General features: G+C 38.8%; 4 protein-coding genes and 2 long non-coding RNA genes across 11 annotated transcripts; 5 read left to right on the top strand and 1 right to left on the bottom strand.

The window, feature by feature from the left end:
• Window positions 1-219: 219 nt before the first annotated feature.
• LOC124207698 (tRNA-splicing endonuclease subunit Sen2-like) lies at window positions 220-5,659 on the bottom strand. 2 transcript variants are annotated; one of them, XM_046605283.1, is made up of 7 exons: window positions 5,170-5,655; window positions 1,426-1,668; window positions 1,295-1,356; window positions 1,074-1,226; window positions 831-904; window positions 627-763; window positions 220-554 (listed from the first exon to the last, which is right to left on the bottom strand). In XM_046605283.1, the coding sequence occupies exons 2-7, from the start codon at window positions 1,576-1,578 to the stop codon at window positions 420-422; spliced, it is 714 nt and encodes a 237-aa protein (XP_046461239.1). In that variant the 5' UTR covers window positions 1,579-1,668; window positions 5,170-5,655; the 3' UTR covers window positions 220-419. The 2 variants fall into 2 exon arrangements, with proteins under 2 accessions (XP_046461239.1, XP_046461240.1); XM_046605284.1 differs by lacking the exon at window positions 1,074-1,226 and having other exon boundaries at window positions 5,170-5,659.
• On the top strand, window positions 434-1,319 carry LOC124207700. The gene is made up of 2 exons (XR_006880090.1): window positions 434-578; window positions 638-1,319. It is a non-coding gene; the product is annotated as an uncharacterized LOC124207700 (long non-coding RNA).
• Window positions 1,714-4,087, top strand: LOC124207699. 3 transcript variants are annotated; one of them, XR_006880089.1, is made up of 8 exons: window positions 1,714-1,977; window positions 2,039-2,193; window positions 2,268-2,329; window positions 2,408-2,571; window positions 2,673-2,782; window positions 2,852-3,108; window positions 3,168-3,534; window positions 3,597-4,087. It is a non-coding gene; the product is annotated as an uncharacterized LOC124207699 (long non-coding RNA). The 3 variants fall into 3 exon arrangements; XR_006880088.1 differs by having other exon boundaries at window positions 1,716-2,193; window positions 2,652-2,782; XR_006880087.1 differs by having other exon boundaries at window positions 1,717-2,193.
• A 767-nt stretch (window positions 5,660-6,426) lies between the features above and the next one.
• Window positions 6,427-8,414, top strand: LOC124207530 (uracil phosphoribosyltransferase homolog). Its single transcript, XM_046605040.1, has 6 exons — window positions 6,427-6,684; window positions 6,916-6,958; window positions 7,020-7,169; window positions 7,247-7,391; window positions 8,126-8,256; window positions 8,322-8,414. Exons 1-6 carry the CDS (start codon window positions 6,581-6,583, stop codon window positions 8,394-8,396), a joined length of 648 nt encoding a protein of 215 aa, XP_046460996.1. The 5' UTR covers window positions 6,427-6,580; the 3' UTR covers window positions 8,397-8,414.
• A 1,308-nt stretch (window positions 8,415-9,722) lies between these two features.
• LOC124207067 (palmitoyltransferase ZDHHC14-like) lies at window positions 9,723-13,740 on the top strand. 3 transcript variants are annotated; one of them, XM_046604331.1, is made up of 11 exons: window positions 9,765-10,042; window positions 10,489-10,638; window positions 10,896-11,056; window positions 11,237-11,395; window positions 11,503-11,640; window positions 11,714-11,868; window positions 12,139-12,256; window positions 12,339-12,397; window positions 12,555-12,690; window positions 12,752-12,772; window positions 13,279-13,351. In XM_046604331.1, the coding sequence occupies exons 2-10, from the start codon at window positions 10,490-10,492 to the stop codon at window positions 12,769-12,771; spliced, it is 1,095 nt and encodes a 364-aa protein (XP_046460287.1). In that variant the 5' UTR covers window positions 9,765-10,042; window position 10,489; the 3' UTR covers window position 12,772; window positions 13,279-13,351. The 3 variants fall into 3 exon arrangements, with proteins under 3 accessions (XP_046460285.1, XP_046460287.1, XP_046460286.1); XM_046604330.1 differs by lacking the exon at window positions 13,279-13,351 and adding an exon at window positions 12,838-12,961; XM_046604329.1 differs by lacking the exon at window positions 12,752-12,772 and having other exon boundaries at window positions 9,723-10,042; window positions 13,279-13,740.
• A 3,263-nt stretch (window positions 13,741-17,003) lies between these two features.
• On the top strand, window positions 17,004-17,846 carry LOC124207675 (uncharacterized protein F44E2.3-like). The gene has a single exon (XM_046605244.1). It carries the CDS (start codon window positions 17,004-17,006, stop codon window positions 17,844-17,846), a length of 843 nt encoding a protein of 280 aa, XP_046461200.1.
• Window positions 17,847-20,993: the final 3,147 nt, after the last annotated feature.

Below are 20,993 nucleotides of genomic sequence, written 5' to 3'. Positions count from 1 at the left end.
AGTAGCATCAGCTACAGCTACACAATCTCGGCAGGAACTAAGGTTGAGCAGGGTTGGGGGTTGAGGTGTGAGAACTGGAAAGAAAACTGAGAACCAGCCGAAGCCCGAAGGAAGGAAGGATCGTCAACTTGTCATCCTAGCGGCGAAAATTCACAACCTATCAGTCTATCATTAGCCACTGTTGCCAATTGGGCTAGTAATATTAGTTAACATATTCAATTTCACACTTTATATCTTTTATTAAAATGATTGTTTGTGCGGTACTAAACAGCCAAAACCATCATTGTATGTATCCACAAAAAACAGAAACGACCCAAAACGGTCATAGCAGAAAAGTGGCGGCGGGAATAGTATACAAGACAACTTCGGAACCCTCAAAAACTTGACAGTTCCTTTTCTCTCTCAAGAATGCCTAACAATTAATCAATAACACGTTCTAAAGCGGGAACCCATCGCTTCAAAACTACCACATTTAAGAGGAATTGTTCTATGCACGCAGGAGAAGAAAAATCAGGTTCAGCCTGAATAAGTACAGCATTGCAGAGCAAGAGTTCCTGAAAACAAAACAGGAAAAGAAGGTACATTTAAAAAAAGTAACGACAGAAAGTTATTCTAACTGTCTTTACCTTTGATACAGATTCTGTAATACGGTTAGCAGTGGCAAGTTGGACCCAACTGTCAGTAGTTTCAATTACAGTATTCAAGTTACCAACTAGGACAGAATATGTTGCATGGTGAAACTCAGGACCTTGTTTGTATAATACTGCAATGGTGAAGGACAAAAATGTAAACCAATGTGAATTTTGGGAGAGGAAATTAGTGTCAAATACTGAAATCAGTGCCAAATTTGATCCCTGATCGGACTACCCAACCAGCCATCCGAAAATGTTGATAAGAGAGATACCTTCAATAATAATAAAAACTCATTAATAACACCTGAAATTAATAATCAAACTAGAGAATTTATGTTGAATGTTTCTAGGCTACAGTTTCATTTATAAAATTAAAAAAAGAAACAGAAATATTTTAAAGAACCATTTAGAATTTAATGGAGACTTAATCTTATACCATACCGAGGCAGAAAGTTATTGGTGGATTTTTTAAACAACTTCCAAATTTCATCAAGATTCAAGAATATGCCTTGAAATTTTACTTGCAAACATCCCACGACATAACTTAAAAAAAAGGCCTCCTCAAGCATGAGGTTAGAAGTTTCATCAACATCACTATATTAATAAATCAATATTAAATGACAACAAAATAAAACTATCCATAAAATTTAAGATGATTGTACCTATAAATACATGATTTGAAATTTGGTACACTTCTCGATAGATTTCCTTTTCCATAGCCTCCCTAAAGTGAATGAAGATAAAAGTTAATGCATTAGTTTCATTAGTTGTAGATTTTTTGTTGGGGCCTTACATTAGAATACAATAATTGCTTCTGTTGCATATCTTCTATAACTATACTGTCACCGTTAAAGGAACCGACAATAAAATTTTTCGGAAAAGGCGTAGGAGAATAAATCAAGTTATGAAATCCTCTCTTACGTTTAAAGAAATTTTCGTTGGACATTCTTAATGGTTTGCGAAAATAATTCGTTAAGTCAAATTAGTCAGTAACTAATAATAACTGCTCAAATAACGTAGCATATGAATGTGATGTTTCCCGATAGGGATTTATCGGCAAACGACCCTGCCCTCCTTCACCCACCTCCCACTCAGGACGGGGGGACGACGTCTCTTTCTTCTACGGCTCGATAGCTGTTTTCGGGGTTTTTTACTCGATTTCTCTCTGGGAGGTGGCGCTGTTCCTCTCGGAGAGATAGGGAAACGATTTTCGTTTGGGGGGGTTCCATTGTTCTTTTATGCGATTTGCGGGGGTTTTCGTCACGGTATTCAAATTGCGACCGTCTTGTAGAGGGGATGCTTTTACATTGCAACGTCGTGATCCCGCTTTGATTGAGATAAAGGGGTTGGTGTGATTTAAATGTAAAAAAGAATCGCTTATTTTTAGTTAGTTTTTCTCCCGACAGGTGGTTCTGACGCCAATCCATAATTCAAGGCCGACGAACTTCAACGCGGCCTTGGATTGGAATTCAAAAACAAAACAAGGCTGGCTGCTATTCAAAAACAAAACAAGGCTGGCTGCTAATCAATCAACTGAATCAAGGCAAGTTTAAAGAAAAATGTATGTAGTCAAATTTTAAATAATGTAGGTAGTATAATCTTTTGATTGTAAATTATTTTCCCTACTTCGTAAAGCTGGTACAATAGCCGTACGGTTTTTTATATACCGAAAAGCATTCATTCATCATGGAGTCCAGGTATAATTAAATTCTGTTGGTCTCTTATTGAAATAAATTGTCCTTACTTAACGAAATTCAAATTTGGAAATATCAAAGGATGATTTACGATGTGATGGTAGAACAATGCTGGATTATCACCCTATAATTCTTGAAACTACATTAGTTTCCAATGCCAGTGGATCGGCAAGGCTGAGACTTGCAAACTCATCAACATCTGGAAAATGAAATTTGCAAATTCCTACAAAGATCCTATGCTTCAGGTGATACAATTAATTTATCTCAACTTTCTTTATTGACACGACAGCAATGTTGGGTCATGTATGTTGACATATTGCTATAGCTGATGTGATATTTCCACCAGTCCTGATGTATCAACACTGGTGCAGAGTCTACGACAAGCCATGGCCCTTGAAGCTAAATTCCAACCAAAGCTTCAACTTCTGTCAACACTCAACAGCCAGCAATACAGGAGTAAGTATTCTGTAATGCTTCTTCTATTGAGAATACAAACTAATTTGTAATTTGTTGTTTGCGTTTTAGGAAAGCGGTGAAATTATGTGTGCAATGAGGGATGGAGCTGCTCATGTTCTTCGCTGCATGAAAGTCTGGTATGATCTTCCTTGTGCAGTTCTTCTGGATGCTCTCAACATGATGGACTGGTTCATGAGCCGCATGAAAGCACTCCTAAACACCTTTCATGCATAGCAATCAGCTCCTTCCATCTAGCAGCTTGCCAATGGGTGGAGAGGATTAAACAGAACAACATTGAGGTATCTTCCATTCAGAGTCCATTGTAGGTATGTTGACAGTTTTAATTGGCTAGTATTCAGGTTGTCTAATAAATTTTAATTAATAGATTGTTCCTGAACCTCAATATCTGGTAACGATATCTTAATGTAAATGTACCGCCGGAGACATCAACCGGATGGAAAAAATTGTCGAAGCCAAGTTAGCTTGTCTACCCCAAGAAGAACCGGTCACGACCTTAACATTCCTCAACCTGTATCACTCACTTCTCTCGACGACTTTACCTGCCGCTCTTCAGCAAGACCTTCTTATTCTTTCATGCAAGCAGGAGACCATTTGCTGTGACGCAAAATAATGCTGCCTTTCCCTCATCTCTTTTGGCTTACGTCCTACTGTTTGTCGAAATGAAGTGTCACCAGCCGGCCATCGAGGTTATCATCAGAGACGTTTTACTAGAAATTCAGCGACTTGTTAAGGTATTTAGTGGTTGTGCTTGTTTGTTGATTCCAATTTTGTAATGCTGATATTTTACCTCTAGGTCAAAGATGACTAGTTAAAGGAGTGTATAAGAATGGTCACTTCGGCAATGGCACCTTACGATGGCTATGCCCAAAGCAATCCGTCTCATCGTCAACGACTTACCTGGAAGTTGTCCTTTTTCTAATATTTCTTTGCCTTCTAAACCATTTATAATAAGTTTTGCCTTTAGAAAAGGAAAATGCCTAACTTTTTCTAGTCCTATACCACTTACTGGTTGAGCCTGTGTAAATTCGGGTCTCAATGATATATGATTACCACTCTTAACAAGAAAACTATATATTTCTTTACTCACTACATCAGAAGTTTCTCCAAGTGTGCGGTCGAAAATTTTAGTCAAAATTCCCTTCATAGATAAGAGAAATAGAGCCGTAATTTCATCCTATAAACGTTCAATTAATCTATCAAAAATCTTATCTTGTTTAGGGTGGTTATTAACCTTATATGTTATTTATATAAATTTAAATACTATAAATAATGGTTCGAAATTAACTGAAAAAAGCAAAAAGACTTCTGTAATTTTACGTAATTTCGATGTTACGTCATGACGTCATACGTCGAGTATGACTTGATAACCACCCGAATCAGTAAGTATCGGCTTTGATCTATTCATGAACTTATGTAGCCCACAATTATAAAAGAAAAATCTCCTGCACTATTTACAATAAATGCTTGAATTGCCGCTTTATTTGCCGTTTCTTTTTCATACCAAAAGCACTTTAATTCAGACAAGGGGCGATGGTAAAGAAATTATATAGTCAACCTAGGTTACGAAGAGATAAGTAAAGGTGAACTCTTGGAAGATTTATATCATCGCTTAAATGTTATTTCTCTAAAAGTTCCATCTTTAAGAATATCATAGGTTATGTCGTACAACTGTCAATTTCCCTAACAGCAGTAATTATTTTAATACCAGAAAAGCTGCAGCATTTTTCTTCTGGGGTTGGAACTACTAAATGGTTTCCAATCTGAAAGTGAAAACTAAGTATTAGACTATTTATTTCAAATTTAAAGTTTTAACCTACAAACCTGCATCAAAGTCAGTACACAAGGAATGTTCTCTGTGTTTAGTCTCTTGGTATCATAAAGATCATCTGAGAGCTCCACATCAGGTTGATATCCGTCCATGGTTGCTATTTTAATAGATGGAATTTGTGTTGCAAAAAAAGAGCCGATTTCTCAGCCAATGACACTGCATCGTAAGGGTTCCCTCCACATTCAAGAATCTATTTTAATGCCATTAAAATGTTTCATGAGAAATTCTTGATTGGTGGAAATATCACATCAGCTATACCAATATGTCAACATACATGACCCAACATTGCTGTCGTGTCAATAAAGAAAGTTGTCACACCCCATACTTTCGAGTCAAACTCGCGCGTAGGTTTTTAATTTTTTGGGTGGATTCATTTCGGTTAGCAATTTTTTTTCCCGTTCCTATTGTTATGAGGCTTTTTTTTATCCCTACAAAACGATTAATCGAACAAAAACATCGAACCCAAAGCTAAAAAGACACAAACTCCGCAAAAAAAAACCCTATCGGGAAACTCGCGCGCGAAGCAAGGGATCGGCATTGAGTTTTTAAATCTTAACCGGAGTTGAAGCATAGACTACGAAGTCTTGTAGTCTATGGTTGTAGCAGACGGTTGTTAGATCAGAGACAAAAACAAAGATGAGTTTGATCTTCTGGTTGGATAACTTGATTGGTTTCAGAGGTTTTCAAAGCAGAGCTATCTCGGTGATTTTATCTGGACTGTGGAGTTCCGCGAGTTCTTATAAGAAAGCCTTGAAAGGCTTGAATATCGCGACACGACAGTGAAAAACCATGGAAAAACTGAGCTAAGATATCGATATATGTCGCTTACCCAACCCCCGCGTTACCCCTACTCCTACCCCTACACACCCGCTGTGGCGCTCTCGCGAACCGTCCAGGCAGGAACACACTTCCAGAGAAAAAAGGCGATGGCCATTTAGCCAATGGGAGGGCTCCCTATATGAGTACTTCTACCATTAATCCATTATTCTATAGCTTAGGTTTAGTCTCCGCCCCTGCGTCAAGCAAACAAAAGTACTTGCCGTCCGCACACAGACACAGGATAGGACTAGGATACATACCTCTCCATCTCCATACCCCTGCTAGGAGTAAGACTAAGACGGGCAGGAGTCAGGACATGGCGGTCTCCTTGTAAACACCCGCTTAGCTTAACTTCATGCTTTGCAGTTTGCACCCCAATACACAGCGGGCAGACGGAACGCGGAACAACAAGTTTTTTGTTTTTTTCAAATGTGGTTCTGGTTTCGCGTAAATTTGCGTTTCGCGTTTCTTTTATAGAGAAAGAAGAAATAAATGATATAATTATTAATTATGAAATAATTTACCCCTGCCACGGCTTTAATAGATATAGAGTTGCGATATACAATTATGATATAATGATCCCTACTACTACTATACTACGGCTCCTTTTTTATATGGGACACTTCAAAATATTTTTTTTCTCATTTTTTCTCTTTCAATTTCCCAAATATGGAAGAATGGACAATGGAGGAGTTCTGAAAATATTATTTTTTTTAAATTTAACTTTGTGTCAGAGATGAAGTTTGAAGATAAAAAATAGGTTAGTTATTAGAAGTCTGAACCCTAGAACTTCCTGATGAACGTGTGCCGCTGTACTAAATACAACTTAGATAATAGTAATCATTTTATAAAAAATTAACTATTTTTAAGAAGAAGCCTAACAAATCTATTTTTTTATTGCGTGTTTCTTTTTTTTTACTAGTTGATGCTTGCAATATCAATAGCCAGATGGCGTAACGTCATCTGTTTTCGTTCCCATTGGCCATGCCATTGGCTCTCGCCGATAAAAAGGATGGGGATCGCAGCCGCAAGCATGGCTTAACCATTTTAACACCCAGCGCTAGCACAGTATTAAGTTACATGCTGTGATTTTGTAATTAAGGTAGCAAGCATTTCTTTTAAGTTTAATTATGTCGGAGTTAAATTCAATCGTCCTTGAAGAATATGGCCCAAATTTCCGAGTTCTTAAGAGGAATGACCAGACTTGTGAATTGCAAACAATAATTCGTGACAGGTATTCATCATTTTAGGTTAAAGTTACTAGGCTTATGAACTTAATAATAAATAAAAAAATTAAAAATGTTGCCACATTTAAAATGTTTTTGGCTATTCTTTATAGTTCCTTTTGAATCCCTTGATGGTACAATTTTGGGCATTCGTGCAACCTAGAAATGATAGACTTATATTGCAAATGTCATCTCTGTTACATGAAACGTGAATTTTTTTTTATTTATTTCTATTGTAGGAACACTAACCGCAATGATTTCAAATTTTATGCAGACAGATTGGTACTTTTTGGTCACCTAACTACATTTGTCAAAACATTTTATTAAAATTTTGTTTAAAAAGATTCGCCTTGTAATAGAAGAAAGCCTGAATCAACTTCCATATTCACCAACTTCTGTTATTACTCCTATTGGATTTCCATATGAAGGACTACAATTTGAGAAAGGAAATTGTGGAGTATCAATTGTCAGAAGTGGAGAGGCTATGGAGCAGGTATATGGCAACTTACAATGGCAAACTTATGTATTGCATTATTTGCTTAATGAAACTAATTTTATCTTCCCAAAAAGGGATTAAGGGATTGTTGTAGGTCAATGAGAATTGGAAAAATATTGATTGATTCTGATCATGATACACATGAAGCTAAAGTTGTATATGCTAAATTTCCTGAAGACATTGCTCAAAGGAAAGTGCTTCTTATGTATCCAATTATGAGTAAGTATTTGTTTTTATCCTGCTGTTTTCTGTCTGTTTAATAAGCACATTAGGACTTTTCACATTAGATTTTTCAATGAATATGAACTATTTTGAAGTTTATAAATAAGTGAGAATAATAAGCATAAAAACTTTTAGTGCTTAAGTTGAAAAGTGCAGTACTTCACAATTAATAAAGCTGCAACACTTTTCTTGTCTTACCAGTTGTTTCCTGAATCTATCCTTGCTCTATTAACAATTGCTAAAGAAAAAAAGCCACATTAAAACTACAAAATGTGGATCTCATGCCAGAAGTAAAATTTGAAAAAATCTTGATCCAAGTCAGATTAACTCATAATTATAGTTCTATACAGCAAAACTTGAAAGCATATTATGATTGATTTTTCTGAAAGTTTAAATTTTGCTGTGCTAATGTGTTCAAATTGTGGTTAAACACATCTATAACTTGAAAGAGGCCAAGAGGCCACATGTATTTGAAAGGTTCGATTCAACTGTTATTAGTAACAATACGATATAATAGGATATATATTTTTATATCGTGATAACAACACATTAGATAGTTCATCTAGGAAGAGAGAAGAGCAGAAAATCAGTTTTCAAATCTCTGTTCACATTCAACCCCAAATAGTTAAGTAAATTGCTCATTATTAGGATAACGGTTAAGTCGCACTATCAATTTGTTAAGCAAAATTCGAGTTTAGAAGATGCTGATATAGAAGTTCATTTGTTTTCAGGTACTGGTAATACGGTGGTCAAGGCAGTTAGTGTACTAAAAGACCACTCGGTACTCGAAGAAAACATAGTCCTTGCCAATCTCTTCTGCACTCCACCAGCTACCCAAACAATAGTGACGGCTTTTCCTCAAGTATCAACTTATCATGATGAGCATGTTTGATAAACTAATGATAATAATTCTTTTGTATGATATAGATGAAAATTTTGACCTCTGAGATTCATCCAGTTGCACCTAATCATTTTGGACAAAAATACTTTGGAACTGATTGATTATACTGAAATGTCTAATTTTCTGTTTCTTGTTTACTCATTCGGGTTATAATGAAGAATTGCAACTCTAGGCTATACATCAACCGATATTAGGGCCGTCAGTTTTAGGGAGTAGTTTCTGCGTTGATTTTTAAATTTTTTTTTACGAAGAATAATTGGAATCTGTAATTGACAGTTAGGTGAGAAATTTTTTTTATTGTTCGCCGTTGATTTGTAATTATTACTTTTATGGACATTGTCCGGATCGATTTCCGTTGTTTCATATATGCAAATTGTATTTGTTAAATGAAAGCGGGATGAGTGTATTAGAGGAAATAGACTTTTAAAAAAATTCTTTGACATGCTCCATAGGTTGCGTTTACGAATCCCGGCATGCGAGCTTCATTTCCTAATAAAAATAGTAATTTTGAGGTCGTCGAGCACTTTTGTTTAGGTTAGGGGGTATCGCATATGTGAAAAATGGTCATGGTGGATCGTAGGCAAACGACATATCGGACATATCCTGTCGTCCATTGATATTTATGTTTTTCTTAGTAAAAAAACGTAGAGCCTACAGTACGTGGCCTATACGTTCGCACATATATGTTTTAAGAGAAAAACAGACCACTCCCCGGTGGTTTGCCGGCGTTTGCCGGTGGTATACGGATTGTCCTACCCCTCTGTTTAATTAAATAGCTTTCATACTCAATTATAAACTTCTTTTGACAGAGAAATCGTTGCACGTTTTATTTTTATTTATTCACCCATTAGTTCTTTCTTCGGCTAACGATATCGTCAAGGGTATGAGACCATCTTTGCGACGAGGTGTTTCGGCATCTCGGTAATATAAGCGAAAGTAAAGTCAGACCCGCATTAAATATGAGCTGGGAATAACATCCTTTCAACCGGATTGACTATTAGTGGGAATTTTACTGCTTATTCATTAGATAAGTTACATTCTGAAGATATGCGTGAATTGTGACCGTGAGACCAACTCCGACTGACTAGCAGATATAGCCTACATGCACTCATGTGTTGAAACATCATGCAGTCAAAAATCACACCAAGGTAACCAAAGTGTGGTTTAGACGCGCCCCAGTTAGACTTTAAAAAATGACATAAAAAACATACTACCATACTTCGCCGTAAGACAGAATTATCTAGCGAGAAAACATTTACGATAAAACCGGAGAATCGCGCTAAGATCTTTTATCAACTTTGCCATGCCGCCATGCGTTATCGTCTGCTCTTCAAAATTATTTGAAATAATTGTGTGTATTTCGAAAATATTTCGATTATATATAATTATAATTAACTATGAAGACCCTTCGATTTCTGGCGTTTCCTCAATTCCTCTATCCCTCTGAGAGGACAGCGCCATCTTATCGGATGGTGGGTGACTGTGTGGGACACCTTCGTCTCGGATTCTCGAATTCGAATCCCTATCGGGAAATTTGGTGACTACACCTCAGTAACGTTGTTTGTCGAAAGTGACAGAAAGGACGACAGAATAAATCAGAAATCTTATATTACATATTTAATACGCTATGCTTGATTCTTGTTATCAGTTACGATTATCTGCAAGTTCATATCAACTTGATTAACGTTAATTCATCAAGTTTCTGTTTTGGGGAATTTATAGCATCCATTTATACAGTTTATAACAGGTAAGACAGAACTTTTCAGTATATCAATATATTTACTACTATAAAAAGAGCTTTACTGCAATATAAAGTTTGTTTAGTTAGAAATGATAAAAAACTTATCTTTGAAATGTTAAGGATGGTTTTTGTTTCTTGGTTGATTTCTTGTTCGATCCATAATATGTTGACCTAAAGAGGTGAAATAACATACTTAATGCAATCTTTGATCAAAGATAACTATTGTTTATGCAATACCATGAACTTTGAGTAGAAAATATGCATTGAAGATGGACTAACTGTGATTAAAGCAAATGAATATGCATGGATTCGATTCTAATCCTCTGGCTCTTGAAATTTGCTTCAATTTATAATTTCTGCTTTCCATAGTGTTATTAATTTCTTTATTTCAAATCAAGGTGGATATATTAGAACATTCTCACCAATGACATATTTTTGTTCTATTTTATTAGTATGCCTCATGCAACCAGAAAGTGGGAAGTATACCCTGGAAGAAACCGTTTTTGTTGTGAAGGAAGGATAATGATGGCAAAACAAGTTGGAATATTTTACATAACAGTTGGACTTATCGTTGCAACTAGCTGCACCTTCTTCATATTTGAGTATGTGTCTAACCTCTTACATTTAATGGCATATTGATTATATTTTGCCACTACACAGTTCTATTCAAACTAGATTCTAACTAGATCTCTTTAAAATCTGCCTTCTTACAATTGTAAATGCCATTTCACAGTACATTTTGATAATGTGTGGCTTATGGATATTTTATTTTGAAAATAGTTGTTGTAAAGTAAAGGGAAATGACTTTTATTACTGCTGTTTACATTTTCAATCTTCTCATTGTTGCAACTTTTTACAGCTGTCCGTTTTTAGCTGTCAAAATAACTCCTGCCATACCTGCTGTGGGAGGTCTTCTGTTTACTTTTGTCTTGGCAACTCTTTTTCGAACGTCGTTTTCCGACCCAGGAGTTATTCCTCGGGCCACTCCAGATGAAGCTGCGGACATCGAAAAACAAATTGGTATATCAATATTTGAACTTTATGCTGGTTTATTTGGCCTTTTTTTTCCTGTTTCCATACTTGATTAGGCCATTTTTGATTTATTTAAGATAAAGAAAATGTGTGCGTGAAGAGCATCTTAACTTGATAAATAATTTGGCCTAATTATTTTATTTATTTTTCTTTAAACTATTTATACAGAAGTTCCAAACAGTCCAAATAGTCCAACGTATCGTCCACCACCTCGGACGAAAGAAGTTGTTGTATGTGGACAAGTTGTAAAGTTAAAGTTCTGCTTTACCTGTAAAATATTTCGCCCACCTAGAGCATCTCATTGCAGTATCTGCGACAACTGCGTTGGTAGAAAGCCTTTTATTGATTTTCTATGGATTTTAAAACAGAATTTTCCCTGAAATTGCTTAAACTGTATTGATTCTCAAATTAACTAATGGTTATATTGATTATAGATGGCTTTGATCATCATTGCCCGTGGATTGGCAATTGCGTGGGACGTAGAAACTATCGATATTTTTATTCGTTCATAGTCTCCCTAGCATTCATGTGCGTCTTCATTTTTGCATGTGCTGTCACTCATCTGGTCTTGTGTAAGAATATATTCATATTTTATAGATATTTATTCATTTTTTCTAAAGCTAATTTCTTTTTACCACACTAAAGTAACTAGGGACGACAGGCCATTTGTCGATGCAATCAAAGAATCCCCTGCCAGTGTTCTTGTTGCTATAATTTGTTTTTTTAGCGTTTGGAGTGTGTTAGGATTGGCCGGGTTTCACACATACTTAACTACTTCCAATCAAACTACAAATGAAGATGTAAGAACGGAAATTTTCATATTCACTCGGAGTTGCAAAGTCTTTGGCTTTTCCCGTTTTTTATGTGGAATTTAACTATTGGATAGTCTATAGTTTAAAAACAAGTGTAATGGCATTGTTATTCGTCTTTGATCACTAATGGGAAGAGGATTCACTCTCCACAAAGCCACATGAAAAGCAGAAAATTAAGTGATAGAATACATATAGAATATTGTCTTTTATAATAGTAAAAATACTAACTTAAGTTGTTGAGTATCCCTTTTTTTTTAGATTAAAGGCTCTTTCACTGGAAAACGTGGACAAGAAAAAATTAATCCTTACAGTAAAGGAGGAGTTTGTGCAAATTGTTTATTCATATTATGTGGCCCTATGCCTCCAAGTTTTATAGGTAGGCCTATTCGTTAGAGAGACTTTTTTACTTACTTTTCACTAACTTATTTTCATCGAAACGACCCTTCAAAATTTTACAGACAGACGTGGTTTTGTGATACCAGAACACTCTGTAGTGCCGTCCAGCGAACTCGTTCAGGTATGTTAAATTTCAAATTATGCATGCTGAGATTCTAAAGAGATAAATGTAAAATGTTACATGGGCTATTTCTGTTCTGGAATAACATATTCTTTGCTGAACAATTGCCAATTATTTCTTATACTTCAACTTGTTGTAACGGGCTTCTATTCGACAGGCACCATGTGCGACTTCTTTCGCATCTGTTCAAGGGAACAGTGAAGTTAGAATTTTGAATAATGGCAAAGGACATGTCACGGTCAGCGTCTCCAACTCCACATCGAGAAAGCAGGCTCAACTCGGCTCTCATCAGGGTAGGTCGACCTTTGTTGAACATTCTAATATAGTGCGTTAATGATCATTTACCATTTCAAGCATCCATTGCCAAAATTTAAGGTAATACTTTTGTATTTAGTTTATATAATAAATCATTTCACATTCCGAAATTACTGTAATAATAGGCCACTTGCGCATCAGATCGCAACATTTATCTCCTGTCGTCAGTAGTGGCCATCAAATATTTCTAACTCGCTAAAACATGTGGCTATTCGTTTTTTTTTTTTTTTTTTTTTTTTAATATGATATGCAAGCATAAATTGTGAACAAAAATATAGCAAGACACCTGATCAAATGTCACAGGACATAAATTAACCCCAATGGTGTAAGATTGTTGAGGGTGGTGAAAACCTTGACCAAATTTCCCTGTGTAATCTTAATTTGGGTTCAAAATCCGTCGGAACACATTATGTTATATGTAAATGGATATTCGACTAATTTCAATTTCAATGGATTTACTTTTGCATTTGGATTTTATTTTCTTTCAAATCTGTGGAAAAGAAAATTATGCGCAATTATTTTTATATTTTGTGTTTTTTTATTCCATGCAACAAATTTTCATATAGAAACTAAATGCCCTGAAGTCGACCCAGTTGTGTCTCTTCAACCGTTGTCAACCTTGTCGGCCAGCAGTCTACAGTTACTTCATGAAAGAACCATGATTAACACCGACTTGGACCTCGATTCCCTGGATGAATCAGCTTCTTCCAATCCCTGTCATCTACATTTGGAATCTGCCAGCATTACTAGCAGTCAAACGGGATTACTCCATCCGCTGGTTCCTCGTTATAACGATTTATAGCTATCAACCAGTCGTCTTATATAGTTGAAATCGAGATTACGTACCCAACTTATAATTTGTTGTCGAAGGTTTGTGACTCAACAGCCCTATCCTCCAGGACTGTTTGTGTATCGTTTACACTATCATTGTAAAACTTCGTCGATTGTGGAATCCTGAGTAAATTGGTAACCAATTTTGTCCACCCAAAATCTACTGCACCCTAAATAAATTTTTTCAGTCATCTCAATGCACAACGCGCATCAATGTACCGCAATCTTCACGTATCATTTGTGTAGTCACCTTTTAAAAGCACAGCTCGTACTCGCGATTCTACGCCCAATAATAACGCAAATTCAGTTCGCATCAACTTTCTATAGAGGCTAGAGGGTGATTTCTCATGAAAGAAAATGATCAAAATATGTGGCGAAAATCTCATGGATTGCATCGCTACTGGGCTTTTCCGATTCGTACTGACAACACAAACAATTCCTCGGAAGGCTTTGAAAAATAAAGGCGCGTTTTCTTGGCGCGAAGGTTTGACATTATGAGATTAGCTTGACTGTATTATGATTGAAGTTTGAGCATAATGGAATGCGTTGGATGATTTTGTACTAAGGATAAATTTGCAGTGTTCTGTCGAATAAGGTTTTTCGCTATTCGAGCTACGCTCGAATAACTTTCATTTATTCGACGAATAAAGAATACGAATAAAAATAAGGGTCTTATTCGAATTTTCGATTAGAACAACGAATAACGAATAAGAATAAAATTTCAAATAAATTTCGCATAAAAGATAAGAAAAATTCGGATTTTAATCAATTAGTAAATGGTTTTAAGAGAATGGGTGAACGAAATTGATTTATGAAAAAACAAAATAAAAGTTTTTCGGTCTTGGCTCCCTACCACATTACCAGATTTAATTGGAATTTGAATTTTTGCAGAACCCAGTTAATGCCCAACATAGCGCCTGTGATGACTCACAGCGCCACTTAGTGTAACTTAGGAAACTGCTGCAACACAAATTTCGGTGCTTGAAGCATGTCAAAGCACCACCCTCTAGGCAATTCCTTTCCCGAGCAATGGGGGTTGAGTTTCAACCCCCTAAAAGTCGTCTTCCTCCGTCTCACCACAGGTGGCGCTAGCGAAAATACGTCTTAAACAGTAGCCCAAAAATGAAAAATTTATTCAAAATTGATTCGATATTTATTCGAAAAGTTATTCGCGGACAACGAATAATTTTTTTCTAAAAGATATCGAATAACGAATAGGAATAAAAGTCATTTATTCGATGAATAAAGAATAAGAATAAATTTATTCTTTATTCCCGAATAAAAATTTTATTCGAAGCGAATTATTCGACAGAACACTGAATATTACATGAGTACTAAATTAGTACTCATATTAATTAGCCTACGCACGCCTAAAAAAATTCTTTTAGAAAGAGGCTTTGAAACCACATTCTTAAAAAAGCAAAATCAAAGTTCCGATAAACGTCTAAATACATTTTGTCATATTATAAGTGTCTCTCCAACTCTCCATTAGTAGTTTTTGGTGTGGGTACGTTATCGTAGGCCCCTTCCATAGGAAATTTTACGAAAGGCGCAAATTAAAAAAAAAAAAGTGTGAATTTCAATCACGAATTTTACATATAAGAAATTGCCTAATCTAGATGAATTAGGTATTTCAGGATAGGGAATTAAATTAAGCTTTAATTAAATCAATTTCTGGACACATTGATTAGTAATTTTATAGATTACGAACGAAAAACCCCTATTTTTACTATACCCCGAGGCGAGCGACCTCCTAACCTAGCGAACCTGGCGTGGAATCTTGGAACCCTCTACCAAACACCCGCCAGTCTTGGAGATAACAGAGAGCTAGTGTACACTACCTTTCATAAAAACGACTCGGGCTTTTCGACAAAGAAAGCAGAAAAGTCAATTTTTACGTTAGGTGTCTTTACCTAACAAACAAAAAAAAGGAGGTCGGCAGATTCCCGGCCTTTTACTTCGTTTTTCTTTGGGTTGGGGGTTAAAGTTTTGTAAGAAAGACTGGGTTTTAAAAACGGGTATATTGCTTGGCTTTTTTCCCTCGATATATCTTTAAAAAGTCTTCTATGTAAGGCTTAACAAAGAATTTTTATCCCGCTAGCCTTCAGCGTGTTTGTAATCTCGCCGGACACAGGTAGGGTAGAAAATCTTCGTTTGGCCGGTCGAGGTCAGCTTTCAACCTAGACGTTTTTCATTCCTACACCCCTTTATGCAAAATTGAAAATTTGAGAAAATATTTTGTCTGTACCCCGTCTGGGTACCACCCCCTCCCTGTCCGTTTACTTAAACAAAGAACAAAAGGAAAAACTGAAAAGGCCAGAGATCTACCGACCTCGTTTTTTTTGTACGAATAAGGTAGCCATCTTGCGCTCGAGTTCGACTTTTTTTATTTATTTTGTCGTGGGCCCGAAGCCCGAGTCGTTTTTATGAAAGGTACTGTACCTTTCCTATTATATCATGGACCGATATTCGAGTCCCTGCTCAAGATTAGCTAATGCTGGTTAAACCGGAAGACACTTGCGATAAATTGGATCGAGAAATAGACAAAAGTAGAGCCATCATCAGCTCACTCTTCGCCACGGCCGGGCCCAATGGCGAGCAATGGAGGAAGGACCGAGGCAGCTGCCAAACGAGGCCGGATCTATAACTATGAGCTAAGTGAAGCTGTGCCTCCGACGGTCCATCTCTCTCACCGACGCAGACTTGGTCCTTTGTCTTATTCGTTTCTTACATTTTCCTGAATGCGATCAGTTATAATTGGAAATTTGTCTTGGTCAATTAACGCTTTTCTCTTCGAAGTGGGCAAACTGGAAGGAATCATCGAGTCACTGGATAGTAGTACGGGTTTTTAAAAAGCATCCAAAATAACAGATCGAAAGCCGGAGTTAAACGATTCTTTAATTTATGCCTTTAATAGCAATACTGACCAGCTTACCTATCAGAACTGTTTCGCCCGGCCTGGGTAAGTCGACAAAAAAAGTCGGTTTTGAACGTCAAACGTTAAGAACGTTAAGAAACGAAATTCAGTGTTATTATTTGAAGGTTTTGGTCACATATCGCGTGATTTTCCTCATCCTTATCCTAGCTGAAAAGGAAACAGACCTGAAAACTAGGCAACCGAACCCTAAGGACAGAGTCAGCCATAAATGCAGTTCAAGCCCCCACAATTTTATCAGCGACTGGGAGCTCAATGATCAAAGATTCGAAGTGGACATCTTTTGAGTGGAGATGCGAACAGCTATAGTTGTAATTCATGCTGATCTGGTTCGAGGAGAGTCGTTTTTTGACGTTCCAATCTCTATAACAAACTAGCGCTCATAGATGGTGAAATTGTACGAAAATTCGCTCACCTAAAACATTCTGTTGGCCCGTTTATTAGCTGTCCTCCTAAGTGAGTTTTCTTATGGCCCCCTATCGGTCTTACCCCTCAGACCTTTTTCAGCTGTCGTTCGAAGCTGTCATGTCGTCGAGTAGTGCCAGATCGGGTTCAAGTTCAAGTGCAAGTTCAGATAGTAGAAGTGGGCGTAACCGACATGACCGTCGAGGAGAGGAAGAGGGAGAAAGGAGAAATCGAGAGGAGAGAGAAAGAATAGATCGAGAGGACAGAGAAGAGAGAGAGAGAACCTTAAGAGAAGAGGAAGAGAGAGCTAATCGAGATAGGGAAGCGGAGGAGCGTGAACGACGCCAGGAAAGAGAAGAACGTGATAGGGAATCACGCAGCCGTTCAAGAGACCGTCCACCACGGGGCGGTCCTCCGGGCATGGACACAGCTAAAGGTGTGGACCCGATTGCTCCAGCCCCGTTCAACGGAAAATTCAACCTGGACCGCGAGATGGGCAGAGACTTAAGATCCTGGATGACGGCGAAATTGAAGCCGGCGGAGGGTAAGCAGTTAAGAGAGAAGTATGTTCCAAGCTTCAGATCGGATTCCTCCGAGCTGCTATGCCCGCAGCTGGACAGCTCTATGGCAAGAAGACTGAAGGATTTGAAGAGTATGGAGGCGAAAAAAGCAGAATCCATCGAGAAGAGTTTATTGGCCAAGCAATACAAGATTTTGGACATCACCCGACCGCTGCTATTCGTATGGGAGAATCTATCGAAAGATCCAGCCTTAAAAGACTCTCCTTTATCCGAAGCCACCAGGACGGCCTTCCTGCTCTGGGGAGATTCATTCTTCAACCTGACGGCGAGGAGACGGGAGAACATTTTGAAGATTACAGATCCCAAATTCGTGTCTTTGCGGAAGAAGCCTCATCGTTTCTGCAAGAAAGAGACCGGGTCTTTCTTTGGTATGAGCTTTTAGAGAAGGATGGTGCGTGATGCAGACGATGACCGGAAGCTGAGAAATATTAGAAGAGCCGGTGTCCCTCATCAAAAGCCCTACACGCGTGATAGCAGCAACTACCGGAGTGGCAGGGAGCATGGACGTTACAACGGGCGTTTCCAGCCCTACAGAGGTTCGAACGAGTTCAACAAGAGCGGTGGTTTCAACCAGCAGTCAAGGGAAGGAAGGTATGAGCATTTTTCTATCCCTTTAGTTAAGGATCCCACCGGTGACAATCGTCATCTGGGCGGTAGAGTTAAGCGGTTTTACGAGTTTTGGCCGACTTTGACTCAAGATCGGTGGGTCTTGGAGGCAGTCTCATTAGGAGTGCGCATCCCGTTTTTAGAGAGGCCAACGGTAGCTTTTTATTTAGACAACATGCGCATGAGTGAGAAAGTGATGGCAATTTGTGACGAGGAAATTAAAGCATTAATCGAGAAAGAAGCGATTAAAGAGGTGGCTGGCCCGGAGCAAAGATTTGTGAGCGGGTTATTTATGATACCCAAGAGTTCGTGTGGCTATCGACCGATTATTAATTTAGAGTGGCTTAATCGGTTGGTGGAGCCGAAACATTTTAAAATGGAAGGTATTGGGGTTTTGAAAGAGCTAGTGAGTGAGGGCGACCATTTTTGCAAAATCGACTTGAAGGACGCGTATTTGACTATCCCACTCTACCCAGACGACAAAGAATTTCTTCAGTTCAGGTGGAGGGGGAAGGGTTATCAATTTTTATCTTTATGCTTTGGCCTTGCGTCGGCTCCATGGGCGTTCACCAAAATTTTGAAGCCGGTGGTCGCCTTTTTGCGTAGACAGGGGATTATAATTATAATTTACCTGAACGACATCCTTATTCTGAACCAGTCCAAGAAAAGGGTAGAAAAAGATTTTGCTACGACAGTGCGGATTTTGGAAGCTTGTGGGTTCTTAATAAATACCGAAAAATCAATAGGAGAAGGGGCGAAGTATATCGAATATCTCGGCCTCCTAATCAATTCAGAGAAACTTTCCTTGTCACTTCTTCCGAAGAAGAAAGGTGAGATTGTTCTGCTTTGCGAGAAAGCCCTGAATGCAGAATCAATATCGTTGCGGGATATTGCAAAAATCTTGGGTAATTTTGCGTGGGCAGAGCAGGCTCGCCATTTGCTCAAGCTCACTTTCGAGTAATTCAGCAACTGTACATCGAGCATGCAAACCGGTTGGGTGAGAACCTCCAGTCTAAAATCTTTTTGAGCGTGGGAGCCCGTCAAGACTTGAGTTGGTGGAAACACAATTTGGCCATGGTAAACGGGAAAGCTATTTCGGCGAGCATTCCCGATTTGATCATCTACTCCGATGCCTCGCTCTCGGGTTGGGTCGCAGCGCTGAACGGGGCGTCGGCGAGGTGCCCGTGGACTAGTGAAGACAAGAATCGGCATATTAACGAGCTAGAGTTATTAGCGGCACTGTGGGCGCTGAAGTCCTTTACGGCAGGAGCTTCCAATATTGCGGTTCAATTAATGTTGGCTAATCGTAGGGCTGTCGCTTATGTGAACAAGTCAGGATGGACGAGCTCGAAAAATGTGTGTTCGATTGCCGCGCGGATCGCAATATGGTGCGAAGATCGCCTCTTAACGGTGTCGGCTGTATACCTTCCGGGTGCTCTTATATTCTTGCAGACCGGTTGTCACGGATGCGCCCCGATGTGAGCGATTGGATGCTGGATCAATCCGTCTTCCGTCAACTACAGACCATTTAGGACCCACAAATGGACTTGTTTGCTGCGAATTGGAATCGACAGCTGGAGCTCTTCGCCAGCTGGCAACACCAACCGGAGGCGATGGCCTGGATGCATGCAGCCTGAATTGGAGCCTTTTCCTGGGATATGCCTTCCCCCCATTTTCCTTGATTCAGCGTTGCCTGAACAAAATAAGGAAGGATCGGGTAGAGATGGTTCTGATAGCCCAGATTTGGCCAGCGCAACCCTGGTACCCAGTTCTGATGAGTCTGGTGTGCGAGCCCCCATCGAATTTTGCCAACATCCAACGGGATCCTGTCAGATCCGTCGGGATGTCCGCATCCGCTAGTATCCAGTTGGACGTTGTCACTAGCCGCCTGGAGATTATTCGGGAACGATATGAGGCCCAAGGCCTTTCGAAAGGAGTGGTCGGGCTTCTGTTGAGAGCAAATCGTGATACCACAGCAGCTGCATACCAGAGCGCCTGGAATGGTTGGCGTAGTTGATGTCTTCGCCAGAGTGAAGATCCCCTGTCTCCTGGTTTGAATAAGGTATTAGATTTCCTAGCGGGGTTATGTAACGAAGGAAAGGCCTACAGGTCGATAAACGTTTATCGCTCGATGTTGAGCTCGACTTTGAAAGCAATTGATGGCTTTGATGTAGGAAAGCACCCGACGGTGATGAAAGTCATGCAGGGATTTATAATGTTAAACCCCAGCTCCTAAGTACAAAAATTTTTGGGACGTAAACCAGGTTTTGAAATTTTTGGATTGACAGGCAAATTCAGAAACGCCCTTTGCCAAGTTACCAGGTAAGACGGTAATGTTATTGGCCCTGACTTCCCTGTGCAGAGTGTCGGAACTGGCGTCAATATCACGTGACTCGATTGCATTTAGTTCCCAGGGAGTAAAATTGAGCCTAAATCGTCCCAGAAAGGCCCAACGCCAGGCGGCCCTAAAGGTGTTCACCTTGAAAAGGCCCGCTTTTACTTGCCCGGTGGTCTGTTTGGAGGCTTACGTCAAAGCGTCAGATGTTTTTAGAAAGAACGACCAGAGTCTTTTATTCCTGGCCACCAGGTCCCCCTTCAGATCAGTGGGAGCGTGAACTATTGGTCGATGGATTAAAACCTTGTTGGCGGAAGCCGGAGTAGATACTTCTGTGTATTCAGCGCATTCGACGAGAGGAGCTTCAGCATTCAGAGCGGCCAGTGCGGGTGTATCAGTCGAAAATATCCATCGGAGCGGAGGTTGGGCATCGGAATCAGTTTTTGTTAGACACTACAGACGCGAGGTCGATTCAGGGAGAGAGTTTGCGAACGCAGTGTTACAAACAGCTTAAGTTATTGAGTATGCTTTAAAGTCACAAGGTTTTAAGAGAGCGAATTTTCATACAATTGGAAAATTGCTCGAAAA

This window comes from Daphnia pulex, chromosome 11 (genome assembly GCF_021134715.1).
Source record: "Daphnia pulex isolate KAP4 chromosome 11, ASM2113471v1".
Classification (NCBI taxonomy): Eukaryota; Metazoa; Arthropoda; class Branchiopoda; order Diplostraca; family Daphniidae; genus Daphnia; species Daphnia pulex.
This window is presented reverse-complemented; position numbering and strand designations above follow the sequence as displayed.